This window comes from Erpetoichthys calabaricus, chromosome 18 (assembly GCF_900747795.2).
Source record: "Erpetoichthys calabaricus chromosome 18, fErpCal1.3, whole genome shotgun sequence".
NCBI classification, from domain to species: Eukaryota; Metazoa; Chordata; class Cladistia; order Polypteriformes; family Polypteridae; genus Erpetoichthys; species Erpetoichthys calabaricus.
This window is the reverse complement of record NC_041411.2, coordinates 850,965-874,417: the sequence shown is the minus strand read 5'-3', so window position 1 is coordinate 874,417 and position 23,453 is coordinate 850,965. Positions and strand designations below refer to the sequence as shown.

Here is a 23,453-nt window from a genome sequence, read left to right as displayed (position 1 = left end):
AAAGCCTGTCCTAACAAAGTGATAATGCTGTTGTTGCCATTTGGTCTTTGTGAAATGACGCAGCACCTAGTGCCACTACACTCCCAGCTGCATGCCTGAGTCTTTATTGTGCATGCTGCATGAGCAATTGTCAGACAACAATCCTCATCCCTCAGCCCCTCCTACTGTGGCTCACTACATAAAACTGCCTGCAACAAAACACCTCAGTGGAGTTCAGGTCCCATAATTTGGATACTCAGTTGCTCACGTGACAAGCACCTTGACACAGGAAGCTGAGACTCTGCTCCCTGCTAATTGTTTTACTGCTGATTTTTCTAGAATCTCAAGGCTGTGTTCACTGCTGCACATTGCTGAGTTTGCACTGTTCTCCAGTACCTGCTTCTCTCATCCCTTTTGAAAGTGTTGGTAGCAAGACAGTGGAGTATACAGCCTCAAGTCACTTGGAAAGGGAAGGGACAAAGGTACCACGAAACAATGTCCACGCTCTACGGAAAAATTCTAAACAGAAACATCCTTCCTTCATGGTTGAAAATAAGACTTTAGCTCCCAGCTGTCTGTCACGTCATTTAAACACCACTTATCCCTATGATCTTCAGCTGTGAATTATGCTTACCAGATGCATGGCAACAGTTAAACCAGTGGAGGAGAATCAAATCAGTGAGAGGCTCACCTTAGCACACCAGTCCAAAACAACATTTCTATAGCACATTTTCATTCAAAGAATGTATCAAAAACAAAACAAATTAGCAACAGATAAGAATCCTCCCATCTGTGATTTTGCTCTATTGGAGGTGGTGGCATGTCAGAGTGACCCTGCGCTCTTCATTCCAGTACTATAGCTCTGTGAGTTCTAAGAGAAGAGCAATGTCACTCTATTAAAAATTCTTTGACAGTCATAGGGGCCCTGAGCTGGTGCTTCTGATTAGAGGGCCATAAAGTTGCTTCATTTTGAATGGTCTTCTTTCTAGCCACTAGCAGGTTTATGGAAACTGAAGTTAACTTACAAAGGACAAAGAAATAGAAGACACAGTTCTAACACAAGCAGGGGTCAGCAATGCAGCTGATGTAGGGAGGTGTTTCAACTGGGGCCAGATACGGAGGGTTCACATACAAAGATGCAACCAAAAACTCAAGGCAGCAATGCTGAAAGGAAAAGGGGTCTCCAGTGAGAATAAAAGAGTTAAATTGGTGCAGTCAGAAGATGCTCACACTAGTCTACTAGGTGGAGCTACTCATAAGAGATGTCCACAGAATCCTCAGACATTTTGACAGTAGTCACAAAACCTGAAATGGCAGTGCATGGGGACCTAAGGTTCTTGGAGGCAGACATGGTCTACTCATCGGATTGTAGTCCACTTGGTTCTGAGTGCATTAATTTACAGCTGCTAACTCATGAGACTAACGCTACTGATACTATTATAAACAATTGTGGAAGACTCTTGACTAATAATCCAGGCCTGACGTACATCACACTGAGAGGTTTTCCAAATCTTTGGTTATTATTGGGTAGGCTGTGAAGGGTATATTAAAATGTCATTTTATGGAGAGTGTTGGCCATGTGTGACAACATGTCACCTTTCAGAGGATTAGCTGATAACATGTTTAATAACTTTCAAAAAAGAAGCAATCATTCCAGTCTGGCAATGAAATTGAAGAAAAGAAAAATATAATCCTTGCCTATAAAAAGGTAAAATTGCCTTTACAAAACTGACTGCAGGCAAGACGTGTTTGGGCTCAGACACTTGGAGGGAGCTCTGGACCACAGCAACAGATTCCCTGAGATTTAGGGTATTTGGGTCATTTAAATCTCATGCGATGAGGGATTGGGTACCAGTTTAGTATTACTGTCTTAGCATGACTTGATATTTGAATGGAACAAAAAAGAACACCCTTGACATTTTAATTGAAAAAAAATAAATTTATTCTTTTTGCGAAAACTGATACTCCTTCTTAGATGCTCCTGCTTACAGAGGAATCAAACCATTACGCACATCTGAATCTGTCCCTCTTAAAGTCACTGTCAGGGCGGCTGATGGAACGGTCCTTACGGATGACACTGCGGTTGTGACCCGCTGGGCTGGCTACTTTCAGCAGTTGTTCAAAGTTGATCTTCCGGCTAGGATGTTGGATATCTCTGTTCCACGGTCCTTGAGGCTGATCCTCCAATTAGCTGTGAACCACCCAATCTCACTGAGATTGCACAGCTGGTGAACCAGCTGAGGGGAGGAAAGGCAGCAGGGATCTGTGGTATCGGTGAACTTCTCCAGGCTGGTGGTAAGGCTGTCCCTCCTGGCGTTGCAAGCAATGTTTGCTTCCATTTGGGAGACTGGCATCATCCCAACTGACTAGAAAACGGGACTTGTCGTCCCTATCTAGAAAGGGAAGGGTGATCGCCTGGATTGCAGCAACTACAAGGGGATAACACTGCCCTCGGTGCCGGGTAAGGTCCTTGCTAGGGCCCTCCTCAATAGGATCCGTGATCACTTATTCACCTACCAACGACTGGAGCAGTCTAGTTTTACCCCTAAGAAGTCTACCATTGACCGCATCCTGGCACTGAGGGTTCTCATGGAGCGCAAAAGCGAATATCGGCAGAGTTTCTTCGCAGCCTTTGTTGAATTTCTCTGTCGGACTCAGTTGATCGAGCTGCCCTGTGGGACATCCTGAGGGTTCGCAGGATCCCCTCAAGGTTGCTGTTTATCATGGCTGGCCTGTACATTGGGACTGTGAGTGCTGTGCAGAGTAGAGGCAGGACCTTTGTGTTTTTCCCAGTTGATTCTGGGGTTCGTCAGGAGTGTGTTCTGCTCTTACTCTGTTAAATGCTTGTATGGACTGGGTGTTGGGCAGGGTCATGGGGTCCAGAGGCTGTGGGGCATTTGTTGGTGAAGAAAGATTCACGGATCTTGACTTTGCTGACGATGCTGTGATCTTTGCGGAGTCAATGGAGGCTCTGATTGGGGCACTCAAGAGACTGAGCGAGGAGTCTGAGTGTCTGGGCTTGCGAGTGTCCTGGATGAAAACCAAGATCCAGACCATTAATGACCACTTGGGCACGGCCATCAGCAGTGTGTCTGTTTGGGGAGGGAGTGTCGACCTTGTCAGTGACATTCATGTCTCTGGTGACTCTTCCTATGAAGTCAGATGAATTGGAAGGGCATGGGGGTTCATGAGTTCGCTGGAAAGGGGTGTGTGGCGCTCCCGATATCTATGCAAAAACACAAAGGTCCAAGTCTTTAGAGTCCTGGTGCTTCCTGTTTTACTATATGGTTGCGAGACATGGACGATATCCAGTGGCCGGAGACAAAGGCTGGACTCCTTTGGTACTGTGTCTCTCCGGAAAATCCTTGGGTACTGTTGGTTTGACTTTGTGTTCAATGCTCATGGAGTCCCGAATGAGGCACATTACCTGCATTGTGAGGGAGCGTCAGTTACGGCACTACGGCAATGTGGCGCGTTTCCCCGAGGGTGAACCGGCTCGTAAGATCCTCATTGTTGGGGACCCGAGTGGCTGGACCAGGCCAAGGGGTCGCCCACATAACACCTGGCTACGGCAGATAGAGGGTTATTTCCGGAGGGTGGGATTGGACCGTGTGTCTGCCTGGGGGGTTGCCAAATGGGATCCTGAGTTGTTTTGTTATGTAGCAGGTACGGCAACACACTGTACCAGTGCATGCTCCCAACTTGACTGGACTCTTAGATGGATTATTTGGGTTGGTGAACAAAATGGTGGACATTACAGAAGGTGGAGGATGGCAGAGTATAATGCCATTTGGGAGATAATCAAAATAATGAGATTGCGGGTACGAGTAGCCAAAACAAGCTTTCTCTGCGGGGTGGCTGGGCTCTCCCTTAGTAATAGTTTGAGAGACAGAGACATCTGGGAGAGGCTCAGATCAGAGCCACTGACCCTCCAAATCGAGGGGAGCCAACTGAGGTGCTTTGGGCAACTTATACATGTGTCTCCTGGATGCCTCCCTCCAGAGGTTTAATATGTATGGCCAGCTGGGATAAGAAACTGGGGAAGGCACAGGTCCCGCTGGGATGACTATATCACATAGATGGCCTGTGAATCCCTTGGGATCCCACAGTACAAGTTTTCAAGTGTGACTGGGAAAAGGGACACATGGGCCTCACTGCTAATACTGTTGCCCCATGACCCAGTTTTGAATAAGCAGTGAGAAATGAATGAATGAATTAATGCCCCCCCCCCACCCTTTTTTTTTTTTACAATGCTGGGATGAGTGTGGTGTGTTTATGAATTAACCCCTTTCTAAACTTTTGATAACAGATTGTTGTGTGCATCCTTACTAGTATCTGCTATGGCCTTGTTTTATCAATAAGATTTGGTCTAAGATCAGGCCCTGCTAGATTTCCTGTGGTAGGAGTGTTCAACTGCCTTGAGACACTACAAACAGAAGTTACCAGTGTGGTGCCCGGCCCGGACACAGACAGGCGGACACATTTACATCACCCAACACACGTTTATTTTCCTTCTCCACATTTACAGTACATAAGTGCACACGCAACCCCAAAGTCCCCAAAAGTTCAGGCCAACAATCCAATGCCTCTCTCTCTCTCTCTTCAGGCCGCCTCCTTGCCTCTCCAAGACCTTGTCTTTCTCCTCACCCGACTCCAGCCAATAACGCAGGGAGGTGGCCCCTTTTGTGATCACCCGGATGTGCTCCAGGTGCCTCCCGATAATCTCCCACCGGCACTCCCCAGTGTGGCAGAAGTACCAGGAACGCACCCAGAAGCACTCCGGGTGTCCCCAATCCTCATCCCCGCAGAACTTCCAGGTGTGGCGGAAGTGCTGAGGTCCAGGGCTCCGTAGGCATCAGGGCGCCCCCTGGCGGTGACCACGGGCCCCTACAGGGCTGAGCTTCAAAGCTCTGTACCCATGGTCCCCATAGCCACCAGGGCGGTTGCCCCCATGTGGTCTGGGGGAGGCGTAAGCCCTCCTCCGGTCTGTCCCAGCCGGGTCGCCACCTGTGACACCAGTTTCATTGTTCTTGAATATCTTTCATCTTTGGCTTATGCCAATGAGCCTAGCAAGGGAGCTGGAAGCTTGTATTGAGGATTCTTCTCCTTGTTGCTGGCACTGTGCAGACCAACTGTGAGACAGATGTGTGGGTCAACTACTGTCCATTAGGACTTCCTCTACTGTAGACCCAGTACTGCACATATCCTGAAACATATACAGCACATATTCCTTCCTGGGCAACACAGACCAAAATATGCGGAAATTAATCAATAACAACAAGGAAAGAGTCTAATGGCTGATGACATTAGGTTTTTAATGTCCAAGAAAGTTTCAGACATCTTATAAGAAACTAATGGACAGTGGATTCAAAGTGCCAGACTAACTGCAAATGATCTGCAATGCTAAAGAAATCAATCATTAAAAAAAGCACAATAGTGAGCAGTTAGCAATGGTTTTTGCAAGAGCTCACTAAAAGGAACATTATGTGCTCAAAATTAGAGAAGACACAGTGGTTAAAGTAAAAATGACAAAATGAAATGTCGGCACCACTGCTTCTTTTGTTTGATAAGGACTGTAACAACTGCAAACCCTGCACACTCAGATAAAAGGTATTTTTAAGAATATCAGCATGACCCCTTTAATTAAGTGCTGAACAGTAAAAACAAACTCCTCTCATTAAGGTAACAGAACCAGTGCCCTGTGCTAGTATTCATGTTTTGACATACCCAGTGCAGTTGTATATACAGTACATGGCAGACACAAAGCTGTAAGTGTGTGGTGTAGGGTTTCAAGTGTGCTTACTAATGTCTTTTCATTCCTATATCATCATATCACAGAAGAAATGAGAGTAAGTATCATAGGCACTGCAGAGTTGATGCAGAACACACAAACACTGCTGGTTTCCACTTTACTTCCATGCTTCCCTGCAACTTGGTTGTCCACTGCTTTTACACCACATCCGATGTCACGCAATCATCACTATGGAGCTGCAGCGAGCTATTAGCTTATCACACTGGGGCCATTTGCTGCCAGACGGAGCAGTGCTGTCTGATTCATTTGTAACCAGGCTGTGAACTTTACGTGGCGGCCACTCCCCCAACCCAGAAGCCCTTTTATAAATGACCTGCCTGCCTGCACAGATTTGCATGTGGGATCAACAGCACTAAAACGTGCTTAGACTATCGATGGCTGCCTAGAAAGCTTTTCAGCTGTACACATTGTGTGTTACAGCCCGTAGCGAGTGGTTTTCTTCATAGTATCACAGATATGCGTGTTGCTGTTTACTGTGTCAGGTAACACTATTGGCATGTCATCAACTGTACACTGGCCCAACTGCTGGGAAGAAGTTCCCCTTACATGAAAAAGATCTGAGAAAGTATTGAGACTTCTGCACCTTAAGGACAATCTCGTGTGCCCCTCCCTGTGTGCCTGGATGGACAAGTATTAGTGAATTCCCCTCAGTCTGCATTAACACAAATGCGTTATTAATAACCTTAAGTGCTGTGTTATGAGCACGCTCCTCTTTTATATGTGTTTATGTTGTGTCCCATTACTCACACACACTTTATTTCAAAAATGGAATCAAATCTTTATTAGAAATATATACATATAAACTTATGATACATTCCCCATTTTTAACAAAATGGTTTTTATGGAAGAAAGAAAACAGCTACTCGAGATCAGAGGAAGTGCTCTGCAAATTAGCACTATAGCACCATATAGCATGTCTTTTATTCAAAGTGCGGGGATAAGGTCTTCTTTCCATTGTGAAGGTGCATGTTCCTATAGGTGAGTGTTTCTCAACCACTGGGCTGCAAACCACTTTTAGGTTGCGGGCTGCCACTGGTGAGTCATAAGTTGGTATTGCTTATAACTGTAGTGGGATGCGAGTGGGTCACTTATAATGGTAACGGATCGGGTGTTCATTTCACGAAGGGGTGAACTGGTGAATCGTGAAGAGAGTTACATGGGGAAAAAGTGAGTTGTGACACCTGAAACACTGAAAAACACTGCTCTGGGTGATGTAGAGTGAAAGTGACAAGTTGACCAGCTAAAGACAAGGAAGAACTTGCGAGAACCTGACATGTGGCTGCCAGTAAACATACCATAAATATTACCTCCACCATTTTATGAGCGTATGTTAAAATGGCTCAAAATTGGATGCTACAGAATCAAATGCTTATGAAAATAAACATAGATTAATAAATCATAAACCATGTGGATGTTCATGTGTCTGTTTTCCACTTTAGGCTACACCATAGCCTTTCAGAGTATTGTCTTAAAGCTCTGTCAATGACACCATGACCAGGTCATACCCCCATACCAGATTTGAAAGAGATAATGATGGTTAATAAAAGAGTCACATTATACTTAACTGTGACAGGGACCAGTGAAACAGTGTCCACTTGGTGGGAGTTGGGCAGATGTAAAGAAAGTGAGAAATATAACACCTTATAAATGTATTTATCAGTTTAGGACATTTTTGCACACTGTGTTTATAAATAATACATTTTAAAAAAATGAAGTGGTAAGTGGCCATGCTCACTCAAAGTGTTTCATCTGTAACAGAAGGAAAGTCGCCTGTCATGGGAGTGCATCATTAAAATAAAGTCAAATGACCTGTGAGAGATGTACACGTTTAACATCCAATCACAATTTACACCTTTCTGATCCTCGATTCCTTTCATTCTTCTGCTAGCAATGATCTTTGTGTTGCAGTCGAATGTGATTAACATGAACGTGGAGCCTCTTGAATCAGGTGCAGACCAAATGCCAAGGTGTCAGCCCTAAAGGACTGCTCTTGATTAGCACTAATAATGATCATTTAATCCATTTTGTTTCTGATAGCCTCTCTTAATGGTGCATAGTATCATAAGCTTGTTTATAGAAAAATAAACCTAGTTTAGATTTTTATAGTGTTCTTAGTGTGAATATTCTGACAACACACTGTAAACAGCAACTATCCTGTCAGTCTATTTTTTTTAATACTATCTTTTACAGAGTAATTGAATCCCACTTTTCAAACAGATCACTCTTATGATTCTTTATAGTGCACTTTAAAAGTGACCAGTCTCAAAAACGGGTCTGCAGAGCAGTCAATCTAATTTTAGCATAGTGCCTTTCAGTCAAGCCAAGCTCACTTTTCTAAAAACACCAAGTAATACATTTTTAATAGCGCTGTAAATCCCTGTAGTCCAGTGCAGTCTGTGGGTTAGGGAGACCACTGCCATTCAAGGTCTACATGTCTTATACCCTCTACAAATAGAACACTGGCATCCTAGAAAGACAACTCTGACAGTGAATGTGGTAGTAAAACAGCATCAACTGAGAAATAAACACACACAGTTGCAGGACTCATTCCACAGTATATTCTGAGGAGAAGCTGCATTTTCTTCTGGGTTTCATTGGAATTGAATGTGTTGCATTAGTCTCTAAGCACACTGCCGCTATGAAATCAATCCAACTGCAAGCTCTTATGACAAAAATGAACAGAAAAAAAAAAAAAAAACCTACTCCATTTTTCTCTGCAACTGAATTGTTCTCACAAAAAGATGTTGTGGCACTTACCAGCAGCTTAGAATGGCTCAGGTGTTAAAACAACATTTGACACACACTTGCATGGTTGTTCAAGGGGAGATTTAGCAAATCACATTTTTTTTTTTTATTATTTCTGAGTGGCAGGAAGTTCAAGGGAAGCAGTCAGATAAGCCGGAACGATAACACGTCACTCAACACGATGACTAAAACAAAATGGGTAAGCATACCTCAAAGGATCTTTTACAGGCAAAGTTCACCAACAAAAAACAAAACCTTTAAAAGCAAACAAAATAAAATTGTTTCAGACGGTCATCTTTTACAGCCAAAGAGCCTTTTCTTCAAAAACAAAGCATAGCCAACCAAGTAAAATCCATTTTTACATTTTATAACAAGCTGTGATGGACAACACGTATGGGCAGCATCCCTGTCGGGAATAAGTATGGTTCCTTAAGTAGACGGGAAGCCGGCCCTATGCCACCACAAGAAACAGGGCGAAGATAATCCTATCTCGCCCAGAAGACAGGCAGAAAATACCTATGCCAGAATGGATACACTGGCGTCCCGGCCAGGTTGAACCCAGGAACAACACCAAGCCAGGAGGCCAGCATGATGTTACGTCCGGGGAAGATGAACATTAGTGAAAATCCTCTTCTCCATGCACTGGGTGGCAGTCCCCTTGGATTAGAATTCCCATGCAGACACCCACAGAGCATGCTGCAACCTGTAGTCCTGTGATGCAGTCCTATTGGGTCTCGCATGGGCCACCAGGGGGAGCTAAGAGGATTAATAATCCGTACTTCGTGGGACTTCCAAATAACCTGAAAGTGCTTCCGTCAGGCTAGGCCCGAACACTGGAAGTACTCCTAGGTCCAAGATAAAAAGAACTGCCTGACAGAGTCGGAAGGAAAGGAGACAAAGCAGGAGTGGAGGACAAGCAGGAGAAAGGAAAAGCACTTACCCACGTGAATAAAAGAGTGTGCTGTGATGGACCTTGTGTCCTGGTGTCTGCTTGTGTCGGGCTTAGACAGCTGGAGTGTCCCCTGAAGGCCACACAGCCTAACCGTTGACATAAAGTGCATATCTGAAATGAATGCACATGAGAGCAAATGTTCCCCAATGGCCATTTGGAAATGGATTTGTAAAAGCACTGCTAATGCTGGTGATGTGCCATCTGCTGGAATAAAAAATGCAACGCATTTATTGCTACATGCGCTACCAAATACATTCCGAAAGATGGTGCATTGCAAGCATTAACACTAAATCCACTGAGATCTGTGTTGATTACTTAGACTTAAACCAGTCTTAGACAGGTAGCAGAACTAGTTAGAAACTAAAAACAAAACAGCATTAGAGATGACATTACCAGCAAAACAGTAAACAAGAACAGGAACAGTCCATCTCACTACCACTTCCTAACACCCCAGATTCACACTTAGTCTGTACCCAATCTAGCATAGCATGCAACTTTACTTATTCCAGAAATTAAGGCATACCTTCCAGCAGACACAGGGTTGTCAGATCACAATAAGGACTATAGAGCTGAAATGCAAAAATCACTATCAGGATCAGGACTGTCTTTGAAAATTGTTTTTGAAGTAAAAACACAAAGATGTTTGGACACACGACAATGTAACTGGGTACATACCACCATCCACAATGCCTATGACACCACTGTAGCTCCTGAATTTTTCCTCTTTTCTTGAAGATCTTTCCAGATTTTCAAAGAATACTTTTGTGACAATTTCACCATGACCCCCATGTGGCATAATTTGTACATTTCCTATTGCCAGTCTAGTTGACAGGTGAGCATCACACGGGCTGTCTCTGCATGTAAGTTCATAAGGATGTCCACCTTGAAAATAATGATGAGAGACTGAGGCCAGCGGGCCTGAGCCTTTGGCTTTCGTTGTGCAGAGAAATCTCTTTGTGACAAGGTTGCTGGCCACTCTTGCACCTCTGCTACGCTCGCTGTGTCCATCATTGCAACTTTTTGACATTCTGCACCATTTGCGTCACTTTTTGTTTATGCTCCATTTCAGTACAGGCAGTTGATTTTAAGCACCCACTAAGAAATTTCATCAGTCATACAACCAAAATATTTAAATGTGGCTGTTGTATTGCATCCTCATCTTTTAAACAGGATAAAGTTAATTGTTTTTATAAATTTTGTAATAACTGGAGCACAGGTGGGTTAAGGGACTTGATTATAGTGACAAAATGTGTCAGACAGTGGGATTGATCTGAAAGTCTTAGGATTTAAAGTCCAAGGGTGGGCTTAGGAAATGGTAGTACCTGCTGTTTTCCAGCTACTGGTACTGCTACCACAATGGGTTCAACAGCCTGGCTCCTGGTGTTTTTCCACTTACAACAAGAATTCTAAAGGAGCCCTGCCTTGTATATGTTAGGTATGTTAAACATATTAAATGTATATTTTCCTATTTATCAGCATAGCAGACATAAAGGAAATGAATATAGTGCTGTTAACTATTCCTTTTTCATTTTATACTTGTTTTGGTTCATGAAGTTCACAATTTTTATGCATAATGTAGTAAGAATATCAAACAAACAGGCAAAAAGGGTGTTCTGTGAAGCATAAAAGAACTGAAACAAGTCCAGACTACTTTAAAAATCTCACACAAAGCAATAATGCTTGATGTTCAAATGTATCACATGGACTTTAACCAGAGGCCATGACATCAGCTTGGTCTTGTTGAGATGTTCCCATATCAACAGATGTTTTACACACCGCTGCTTCAAGGAACTTTCAGAAAAAGATGCAATGAGAACAAAACCAGAACCAGGCAGTAGCTAGCCTAGAGACTAATTTTTCCCATCTAAAACACTTTTTGAAGAGTTATTAAACACTGACCTCCATCTCCATTTTGCAGTTGCACAACACAGCTGGCAGCAGCTGGTTTTTTTGGCAGCACAAGGCCTTAAAAAGGAAGCACCCCTCCCATGTGCTTTCCCATTCGCTTCAGGTTACACCGCCTGTCTCCTCAAGCCAGCTACAGAAAACCCTCTAAAAACAGAAAGAACTGGAAGTTTTGGCTACACGTGGACTTCTTGTCCCAAGCAGCCACTAAAAAACACACTTCTTAAAGCTCGCCAGTTAAGGCTTCAGATTTAGACTCTGAAGAAGATAACAGTAACAAAACAGAATTCACAGTTTAAAAGTATCCTGGCACTGGCCATCAAGTTCTAAAAATCAGAATGTCTGTCCTGTGCCCAAAAGCAGGGATGTGACTTATAATCAAAACACTTTTGAGAGCTGATCATGCATTAGCCTCATAGGCCTACAACACCACTGTAGAGTGTAGGCCTTGACCCATTTGAGTTTGTTAGACTGTCTTCAAGCAAGAACTTCTTGTGACTTCTGGTGGACAACAGAACTTTGTTTGTTTTTGAAAAGAACTTGCTTAAAATGTTATTAAATGGTGTCCCTAATAAAGTAGCTGCATGATATTTTAAGAAAAACTTGATTTTAAATAAAGCTTTTCACAAAATATTAGCATGTAACAAAATAAACCTGGTAGGAATTGTTACTACAGTCAAGAGAAGGTGGCATGCGACTTAGGTAGGGCACTTCAAGGCACAAATAACATACTTGGTGACTGGTAACATGTCACCATTCAACTGCATTCGGCAGGACTCCACTGGAGGACATCAGGCCTCGTGCTATTTGAAGTTACAGCATCACTCCACGGACATAAGAGGATTGTCAAAGGAGAATGGCAGAAACGACAAAAAATGCTCTCAGAGAGTGGTCCCAATATTTTTAAACTGCATGTCTGATCCTAGATGTAATATGATTCCCCAAGTGTTGGAAACTGTGGCTTAAAAAGCCTGTTGCACAATTAGCCATTGAGTGTCACCAGCAGAACAGCAGTGGTAAGAGATCATTTGGTGGAAGATAGAGGCAAGAATGGAGATGCATAGGTGGTGTAGAGGTGTTACAGGTGTTGTCAGTTTGGTGAGCAAGTGCATGAGCCAACTCTCTATAGACAGGCAAGGGAACCAAGCACCCCAGGCTGCAATGCACTCACTCATTTGCTTTACCCTCCTCTGACGCAGTTTGTACAAAGTGCCATAATTTAGTTTTTTTACCTCTTTGGCATTATTCTGGGTTTGGAGACTCTCAGCCACTTCCTCTCAGTTACAAAGTAAAAGAACCTTTGAAAGAAGGTAGCTAATGATTGGTGGTCAAAATAGTTGCCAGTGAATTTTCTAATTGATCAGATGCCTTGTTGTATATCATGTAGGTCACTTCATTGACCAAGAGTGACTCTAATCATGTTGTGAGATATGGGGGAGGTGGAGAACGTAAATACAGTGGAAGGTTGTAGGCCATAGATTACTTTTGCAATATCTTTAGAAATAAGCTCATATGGACACAACTGTGATGTGAGAGCACCTAAAAAGAAAATATAGTAATGGTGGTCCTTATCCCATTCACAAAGCTCTACCTTCAACACTGTAATTCCATCCAAACTGACCACCAATCTCCTTGATTTGGATCTCAATGCCTACCTGTGCAACTGGATCTTGGACTTTGACTAACATTCCCACAGTATGCACAGATTGGTAGACACCTGACCTCTATGCTGATCCTGAACACTGGAACCTCTCGGGGCAGTGTACCAAGTCCCCTGCTGTATTCTCTGTTCACCCCTGACAGTATGGACAGATAAAGTTCCAATACCATTGTAAAGTTTGCTGATGATTCCACCATCTTTGGCCTGACAAATTATGAGACAGTGAGAGGGGAATAGGCTCCTATAAAAAGGGTGTCAGAACAATAACCTCTCTGTTAATGTCAGAAAGACTAAGGAGATGATCATTGATATCAGGAAGCAGCAGGTAAATTATAGCCCCAGTAACAGTGGGGGTGAGGCTGTGGAAAGAGTCAACTGTTAAATGATCATAGGTGGACAGAACACACTACAGCACTTACCAAAAAGACCCATTAGCAACTGTATTTTCTCAGCAGCCCTTCACAGTACTGTAGACCAGCTGCACAGTGGGCTGGTATTGCAGCAGCCCACAAGGGCCACAAGGCGAAGCAGAGGGCGGTGAAAACAACACAGCTCATCACTGGCATAACATCTCTGCAAAACATATTTGACAAGCACTGTCTGGAAAGGGCAAAATGAATCATAAAGTAACCCAATGGATATTTTTCTCTCTCCCTTGCATCTGACAGATTTTAATTTTACTATTTGCACTAAGACTTGATTAGATGCACTTTTAGAGGAAATTTGTCCTACTGTTGCAAATGAGAGGATTATGCAAGGAATAAAAGTTTTTCATGTGTGAATAAACTGCTATTTTTAAAACCTCTGGTTATACATTTTACAGAAATCATAATCAGAAATGTGAATTTCCCCTTGGGATTAATAAAGTATCTATCTATCTATCTATCTATCTATCATCCAACTATTTGATGAGCAAAATAATTGTTAGGTGCATCAACAGTATGAAGTGACTTGCTTGGAGTATGAGTCAGAGAGACACTAAGCCATTACAGTATCACTTTTCAACAATGAGGCATCACAGTCTACAAAAAAAGGTAGCTATTCATCCATACCATTTTTAGCATTTTGTCTTCTTGAAACAAAAACAAAACTGTAGAAATACGGCTGAACTTCAGCCCTGGCCCCTAAGAGTTCTGTCCTTCAGTCATTCATCAGTGATTTTGGTTCCCCTTTGATACTCGTAGTGGCCACTTTCTTTAAACAGTGTAGCCATCCCGGACCTGGAGAGTACTACAGCTTCCAAGGTTTAAATTGGCCCCTTATTGTGGGCTGTGGTATCTCAGGGCCTCACACAAGAATATTATATCTTCATTCTGAAGGAGTCTGTGAGAGAAAATGTTCTTGCAACTGCCTCTGTTTAACAGAAACTTCTTGACTTCATTTGTTACATTTCACTTAGAAAATGAGGTTGTATATAACATTTAACTTTATATTTTGTTCTCTGATAATAGCTTACATATAAAAAGTTTTTTTTTTCTTTTAAGCAAGTATTCACCCACAACTACTGTATGTTTAACTAGATTAGTACTTTATTATTGGAAGAGGTGCATTTCTGGATTATACCATTTATCTGTATGAAAACTGATGTGTTTGAAATACTTCATCATCACCATATGTTAATGAACCTAGCTGATTAAAGGAAGCTTTCTGTTCAGTTTCTTCAGTCTAGCTTTCTACATTAACAAGAACATGTGGGATTCCACCTGTTGGCATAAATAAAGGATGTTCATGTATCAGCGCATGCTCCTAACCTAACATATATTTGGAGTTCACATATGACTATGGCTCAAGAGTATTTAGAGAGTATTTTGTGAAACAGTGTCATCATAAGGGCACGGGGGAAATGGGCAGCTCTAAATGTTTTTCCTATGTAGACGAGCAGAAATTATGGGAGTCTGGGACTTTAAACATTTGAAGGATGATGGAAGTGATATAAAAGTAGTCACAAAAGGAAAGCTGAGCATGGTAGCCTCGTGACATGTTATGGCAGACTCTCCTGCATTTAACACTAGAAGTACCAGAGCCTACAAAAAACTCTGGCCCACCTTAAATCCCTTCGCATCTCTCCATCATCGTCTTTTGTCCTGTAAATGTGCCGATAAAGACAAGCAGCAAGCAGTCTGCTATTCCATCCCCCCACCGCCACAGAACGTGCACAAATTGTGAATTTCCCATTGGGATTAATAAAGTATCTATCTATCAAAGTTCTCCCAGCTCATGCCTTGATTATCTAGGAGTGAAGTGATGGAGTTTTAGAGTGAAAATAATAGATCGTTATTTGGAACACATGCATTTCATGTTTATTCCGTTTCTACAATAATCTGTGTAAACACATTGTTAAAACAAACGTTTTTCATTTTTTAGTAATAAATGACAAAATGTAGGCATAAACTATATAATGTGTGAAGCCTGAAGTCCAAAGATCAAATAAACACTTTCACAAAAGGTTCAAGGATAAGACAACAGCTTCCGTGGTGTAGCGGTAAGAATTGCTGATTTGTACTCAAGAGTCCCCGGTTCGATCCTAACTGCCTCCTATATTTACCGTTTTCAGTAGTGAGCTGCTCTTATTGTTAATATTATACAGTAAACACATACATTTGATTTGTATCTGTAAGAGCCGGTGTATATTTATAGGACTTATAAAAGTTACCTTTTTTTTCCACTTTTATTCTCTCAGTCACGATCACGATACATACTACAATACGCCCCCCCCCCCCCCCCCCCAACCCCCACCAAGGGATCTGACGCTGTTACTTTTTATCTGAAACTGGGAATAACTGTACATGTGAGTGGTGTTTTGAGACAATGGAACTGGACATTCTCTGAGCTGGATGGATAAAAGCTGACACACAAACGCTGGTGTGCCTTCTCCGTATCTCAACGTCACTTTATTTTTTTTATTTTTTATTCAGTTTTATTGAGTATTCCTGTTCACGCTGAATTAGTATGCACCTTATGGTCCATGATGTCAAAGTCGCACTGACAAAATATATATCGTATTTGGAATTCTTCATTTTATGACCTGTATAGTACATTTCGGAAAACATTGTGGCACGGATGCAACATTATTCATATTCATTCGCATAACATCTTGCAGTTGTAATCAGTGACCACATATTTTTTTTTTCCCCATTCTTGCCAGTCCCCACATGTTGCTGTATGGTGCCGTTTCTTTTGTACTCCAGGACATGCAAAGGAAAGAATAGTACAGAGAGGTCAGTTAAGCGCTATATGCAATCATCAAATTCTAATGTTAACAGTTCACACAAACGCAAGGACCATCCTTCCTACATTTACATGTGTATCTGTTGCAATGCGCACACTTCTCTCTATGCTGTGGTTTCTATTACACACCTGAAAGAAAGAGACAATATATGTGACATTTTGAAGAAAATGAAATTTACAACGGCTATTACAGACACAAATCAAATGCATGTTTTATTGTATAATATTAACAATAAGAGCATCTCACTACTCAAAACAGTAAATTTGCTGGAGAGCCGGTTTCAAACTCACGACCTCCGGGTTATAAGTCTGCGCATCTTACTGCTACGCCACAGAAGAAGTCGTATTATATACTTGCACCTTTTGTGACAGTGTTTATTTGATGTTTGGCCATCAGCCTTCACACATTATACAGTTCATGTCTACATTTTGTTGTTTATTACTAAAACATGAAAAACATTTGTTTTAACGATGTGTTTACACAGATTGTTGTAGACACAAAACACATGAAATTATTTCCCCTTACCATTCTGGGTAGCTCACTCCAAGATAATCAATCAAGGCAGGAACTGGGAGAACTTCTTGCCTGTTCTGAGGAGATGGGGGGGATGGTATAGCAGACTGTGTTCTGCTTGTGTTTATCGACACATTTAGAAGACAAAAGACGCTGATGGAGAGGTGCGAAGGGATTTAAGGTGGGCCGGATTTACGAGATTTTTCGTTGGCTCTGGTAATTCTAGTGTTAAAACAGAAGTGCACAGTTGACACAACACAGTGCACCAGAGTCACAAACACAAGACACAGCAAAAACACCACCTGCTTACCAAAGCACCTAACTAAGAGCAGCTGTACAGGTTCGGAGGAGGTGGTCACTGGATCCCAAACCCAGAAAAACAGCCTGCTCTTTGTCGAGTGTGTGTCACATGTGTATGTGTCCTAGTGCACAACCAGTCCAACTTCATTTTATATAGCTGCTCACCTTGTTCACATTATCACAATGCTTTTTGACAGAGGAATGGGAAATATCTGTCCTGGGCAGTGTACTGTATTGCTTCCAAGTGTCCCCAAGACGTATTCTCATTTGTCAAGACCAGTCTGGTAGCTGCAAGCTAGGGGGCTTTGTGCACTCTACGGTGCCCTCTCAGCAGCATTACACAAAACATATTTCAGTAGGGACGAGAGAGCGTGCGGCAGGGTGGGAAGAGAGCCTCAAAACACATGTCCTGCCAAGCAGGCCTGTTGCTCTTCCAAAATCGTTTATGATGGAATGAGTCACACATGAAATATTTTTCAAGGAGGGAGCAGAACAGCGGCGACTGCAGTGTTGCAGGCAGAAGAGAGAATGAGTGCTGTAAGTGTCCTCTCGCGCTGCTGTGGACTCTGTTATTAACTCTGCATTCTTCCTCTTCCACAGGCAGCCTCTTCTGCCCTCAGCAGCCTGGGCCATGTTTACACTGCCATTGGAGATTACCCCAATGCCCTGGCCAGCCACAAACAGTGCGTCCTTCTTGCCAAACAATCCAAAGACGAGCTCTCAGAAGCACGGGAGCTGGGCAACATGGGAGCAGTATACATCGCAATGGGGGACTTTGAGAATGCAGTGCAATGCCATGAACAGCACCTGAAGATTGCTAAGTCTCTGGGCAACAAGCGGGAAGAGGCCCGTGCATACAGCAACCTCGGCAGCGCCTACCACTATAGGCGGAACTTTGACAAAGCCATGTCGTACCACAATCATGTGCTGGAGTTGGCGCAGGAGCTGGAGGAGAAATCCATTGAGATGCGGGCATATGCTGGCTTGGGCCATGCTGCCCGCTGTATGCAGGACCTGGAGCGTGCCAAACAGTACCATGAGCAGCAGCTCAGCATTGCAGAGAGCCTCAAGGATCGAGCAGCAGAAGGCAGGGCTTCTTCTAATTTAGGTAAGATGTAGGTGAGGGTCGCATGTGGGCATTGTTGATGGGTCTGCAAAAATCAGTGGAAGGCATGGCAAAAAACCAAAGAAGGTACAGTGATTGTGTGGTTTTTAATTTAAATCAATGCAGACAGACAGCAGACAAGCATTCAAACATGAAAGCAACAAACAGAAACATTGCCATATCGCTACACAAAACTGCCAACACAATCACACATGCAAACACAGAGAGACAAGCGAGCAGCAGCTACTGTTATGAATCATCCAAAACTAACTTTATTTACCTACTTTACACCCTCCCAAGAGGTGACTTACAAAACAAATGATCACAACGCAAGATAAAAGGAATACAACACATGGATATGACAAAAGATGTACAAGTGACCGGTCACATGCTAAACGTAAGAATGGCCAATTACACCCATCATTTGTTCTGAACATAAGGACTGAAGGAAACACCAGAGTTAAATGTTGTGAAGAAGTTTGAGCAAACATAGGCCAGTGTCGGTGGCATCAAGTAGGATGGCATTGAGGTAAAGCATTAGTTTGTTAGGGTGAATTGCTGTATTTCTCCACTCGGCAAGTAAATCACTTAGTGTCGGTCATTTAAGGCTATTTAAAATAGCCATAGCCAATAAAGGATGAACACACAAAAATTAAAGAAAATCTGAACAAGAAATGGGAGTGTGTTATCACACTATAGTTGATATCAAGAACAACCTACACAGAATCATCCATTTATGCTAGGGGACAACAGCAATTCACTCTGCATCCAGGAGGCAAGTCTCATGGTTTACCTTTGACTCAAATAGACAACGTCTCAGAAGTAGTGAGACGGTACAATAAAAACAAGAACAGAAAGTACAAGTTAGCTATAAGCTGACATTTGCTTTTAAAAATAAAAAATGCCAAACAGTATAACTTAATGAAATGAGCAGCATAATACATTTTATTAAAAAAAATTATAAAATAAAAAAAACTTTAAATATGGTTTATATTGCTAATATCAAACCTGCTTATGTCTCCATTGTCAATCTTTGATAACCAGTCAAATATGATTTATCACCACTACATTAAGCATATTAAGTAAGGGATCAGCCTGGGTCTGTATGGTCTCCACACTGGGAACACAGATTTTCCAGTCAATCTAAAAGAGGGCTTTTGGGCTGTGAACATGTCCACTACAATGAACAATGAATGTATCATTCTTGAACAGAGGTCTATATCTAGTCATGTACTGGATGATTCCGCCTTGTTAATTGCTGAATTTAATTAAATTACACATGCTTAGTAACAAAACTTCAGCTGGATGGAAAGAATCACAACAGCTAAGCAAACAGGTAAATGATCACTTATTTAGAGTTAGTTATTGCTTTAGAATTTAAGTGCGGCAGGAAACTAAAAACACTGAAGATGGGTCTTCATATAGTTATAGGTAGTTCTGTAATTTCCAGTTATAACTTATAATGTGATCTTTATTTTCTAAATCAATACATCTTTACTTTATACAGGACCTTCTATAGTGTATGATCCCAAGGCATTTTAAAAACAATCTAATACAATAAAAGCATGAAAATATGTAACTCTAATATTCTCACATCAGTACAAAACACAAAGGACTTTCTAAACAGTATCAGGTGTCGGTGAAAAAGAGCATCACAGCTGTAGGAAGGCTAGATTAAAATAATACACAGAGTACACAAAAGTGCAACAGAAATTACCACAAGGCAGCATGGGTCATTTCAAAATAATGCAAATGTATAATAAACAAATGAAAATGCAGGCCTTCGTTGGAGCCTAATAAGATCAACATCCACTAAGCATATAAATCAAAATGAAAAGAATGAGCACAGGTATTGACTGAGATTGACGTTTGACAGACAACATGGAGAGTTGAATTACACACAGAATTAGCAGGTGGCCAATTGGTCAACTAAGAATGGCCTGATGAAAAATATATTTAATATGATATACTGTGGACTTCTATGGCAATAGTCATAAACTAAACTAATGTGTTGGCAGCATGGTCATCACTGTAAATAGCCTGTCACACACATTAGTTTAGTTTATGACTATCGTCCAGTATTTGGTGAACAGTGAAACTCTGACTTGCATGTCTCATCAACATGCATCACATCGCCACACTCGTGTGCCATGATCAGGGAGTATAGTAATTCAAACATATTACTAAAAGTGACTGCTACCAGACAAATTACTAACATCACTGCTAACAAGTATTTTTGTGACAAAACCATACCCAACAATGCTGAAAAGAAATGGATTTCCTTCCAATTTCTAACTTGGCTTTGAATTTTTCTTCTGTAGTAATGCTTTTGTTTGATCATCTGCTTATGCATCTTTCACCTACAGTTAGCACATAAATGGCAGCTTTCTATCATTTACATACTCTGAAAACCTGAATTAATCATCTTCTTTGTCCACATGACAAGACCAAGCTAGTCTGATTACAGTTTCTCTCACATGAATTGCCAATTATCATTCCTAGAAAAACCTAAACTTGTAAATGCTTTACACATGCAGATGGTGCACAAATGTGACAGGTACAAGAGTGCTGCATGAAAATATAATCATTCTGAGCTTCTTCCAAGTTAATTTCCTCGAACATGTCAATACTTCCTGATATGGACAAGAAGGTTCATTTTGTGACTTGATTTTGCTCTGTAGGAGTTCTCATGTCTATCTAAACACACTTTAAACACCTGCATTCAAGTCTATTTCAATCTATATACTGCCACAGTTTAAGTGGGCATATGGGGAGGCGTGTCCCAAGATACACTGGCACCCCTCCAGGGCTGCTTCTAGACATGCACCCATTATGACTAAAACAGGTGCCAGCCTTCCACAAACATGGCCAACAAAAAGCCTTTTTTGAAAATGAATGTGTCAATGGATGAACATCCTGACAAATCTAATGACAGATTGTAAAGCGTATTGCATGAAATTTTATAAGCAAGTTCTTTTCAGGATTTGATTTTCCCAGGAGAATATACATTAGGTCTGTGTTGAACACATCCTACTTATTTTAGGTTATTGTGTTAAAATTTTTAAGATACAGAATCTCCCTTTGAGTGACCCAGAGGAGCTAATGTGGAGCAATACTGTACAAAGGAGGAAGTCTGGTGAGGTTTGTTGTGCATCAGGCTGCTTCCAACATGCTAATATCAGAGGCTGTGTAAGAGGCCACTACACACCATGGTGGCCACATGGTTTTATGGACATGTCCTGCTTTCCTGCTCTTGTAAATAATTTTAGGAAAGTTAAAAAAATAAATAAATAATAAAATGGCAAGCAATTTGTTAGGGATCATAAATTTGTGATTAAGCAGGCAAGACACCCCAGAAATCAAAATAGATGCCTGTGCTGCAGGCCATAGTGAGACAGTTAGAAAGGTTTCTGGCAGGTGTCCTTAGAAATAATTCAAAACAGGTGAATTGAATGATGGAGTGAGAGAAGGAAGGAAGACAGTACAGTATATGCCTGATAAAGCAGGAGACCTGCCTTACAACCTTAGAAAGCATGTGCAGGTAGGCCCAGCTGGATTCAAAGAAAAAAATTCTGTCAGGCAATAACAGGAAACAGTTTAAATGAGTTTCACGTTTTCAGTAATGGAGCATTTATTATATTTTATTTTACAAAAGACTTTTCCCAAAGGGACTTAAAAAAAATCAGGATATTTTAAAACAGTTTAAATACTTTAATATACAGTAACATCATGAGCTGAAACAGGACCTAAACTGGGTTAAGGCCCACAATACTCAAGCAATAAAATAAAACTGTATTTGTGTGCGAGAAGATTCTAACTGCTTTCATATTAGCTCAAAGTACTTTAATCAGTCAGGGCTGACTGTTTCAGATTCAAAATGTCAAAGGTTACAGTCCCCATCTTTTGTCATTCTTTTATATTTGTCTAGCTTCTGATATGTGACCCAACACCAAATTAGCTTCTTTTGAGGTACAGGACACAGAATGGATAACTCCTAGCTCCTTCAGTAACAGCAAATGGCCCAAGTCTAACAGCAGTTACTGCCCTCTGAACCATGGCATCAGCAGCAGGTCTGCACTCTTATTACAGTATAGCCTTTTTGGATTTATCCAGTTATTACAAGATCAAAGTAGCCCAAGTGTTCAACATAGGTTTATTTGTCTGTAGTGCTTTCCTCTCCAAGTCCAGGCAGTTGTCACATTCCATTAGACAAAATTCAATGCTCTTGTTCATAACCAACACTCCTGCACATCTGACAGTTCCATTCTGCATGGTTATTCTGATGTATAAGTTTTGATTTCTGACTTCAGCAAACAAATGCAAGGTTTGTGGCTCTGTGGAGAAGGTACTGGGGTTCTTTGTGAAGAGATTCACTTTATCTAGGGAGGTTTCACTGTTGTCTCACATCATCTTCATTTTAGAACTTTGTCAGTATCTGTGGATCAATAAAGCTCCTCTGTTGTAGACATAATTATAAGGAATCTAAAATACTCACACGGCTGGCCAAGATGTCCTTTTAATTAGAATGAACTGTCCTGGCAGAAAGTGACATTTTTCACATTGGCATGCTGTGGGTTGGATCCATTTACACTCCAGACAAATGGAAAAAGCACCAGACTTGGTGACTTTGTCTGCTTGTTTAAATTTCAAGAATACATGAAGCCCTCAACAAATCCAAAATAAACTATACAAAGAATCACAAAATCCAAAACAGAGTGCATTCTCATTGGAGTCAACTTAGTAGTTCCTACATAGGATTGTAATACCAGCTTACATAGAGATGTTAAGTATTGAAGGTGAGAAGATGTTTCTGAGCCCTAAAGTCACACTTCTTTAAGAAGGAATGCTGTACAATTCAGTAAGTAACTGAACTGAATTAGGTGAGTTTAAATGGCATGTTAAATTTGATGGGGGTTACATTCCAGTGCTTGTTCGGAGCCTTGCCTCTGATCATAGTCAGCCATCTGCTTAGGTGCTTCAGAACATCTCAGTGCCTTGGGGGAAAAAAAAGTTTTTATTTCAGTCGGGGTAGCGAAATTGTACCTTCTCCTGTGGCAGCATTCTTAATGTGGTGTCAGAAACTCTGCTGATTTAACAGTAACTTAACCTTACATGGTTCTAGAGATCAAATTGTCTTAGAGTGCCTTTGCTCGAAGTGGTGTGGGTGTTCAGAGGGACTGTTTAACCATTCGGAATGACTGATATTTAATCCAGGGAGAAATGTTGACCCAGAACTTGGGCCAGAAGAGATAT

At 41.6% G+C, this 23,453-nt stretch overlaps 1 protein-coding gene across 1 annotated transcript in view; it reads left to right on the top strand.

Annotated features, from left to right (window-relative positions):
* ttc28 (tetratricopeptide repeat domain 28) overlaps positions 1–23,453 on the top strand; it is a 461,839-nt gene that overhangs the window by 365,173 nt on the left and 73,213 nt on the right. The window contains 1 exon segment of the mRNA XM_028825418.2: positions 17,696–18,203. Within this exon segment, the coding sequence (XP_028681251.2) occupies positions 17,696–18,203 (508 nt within the window).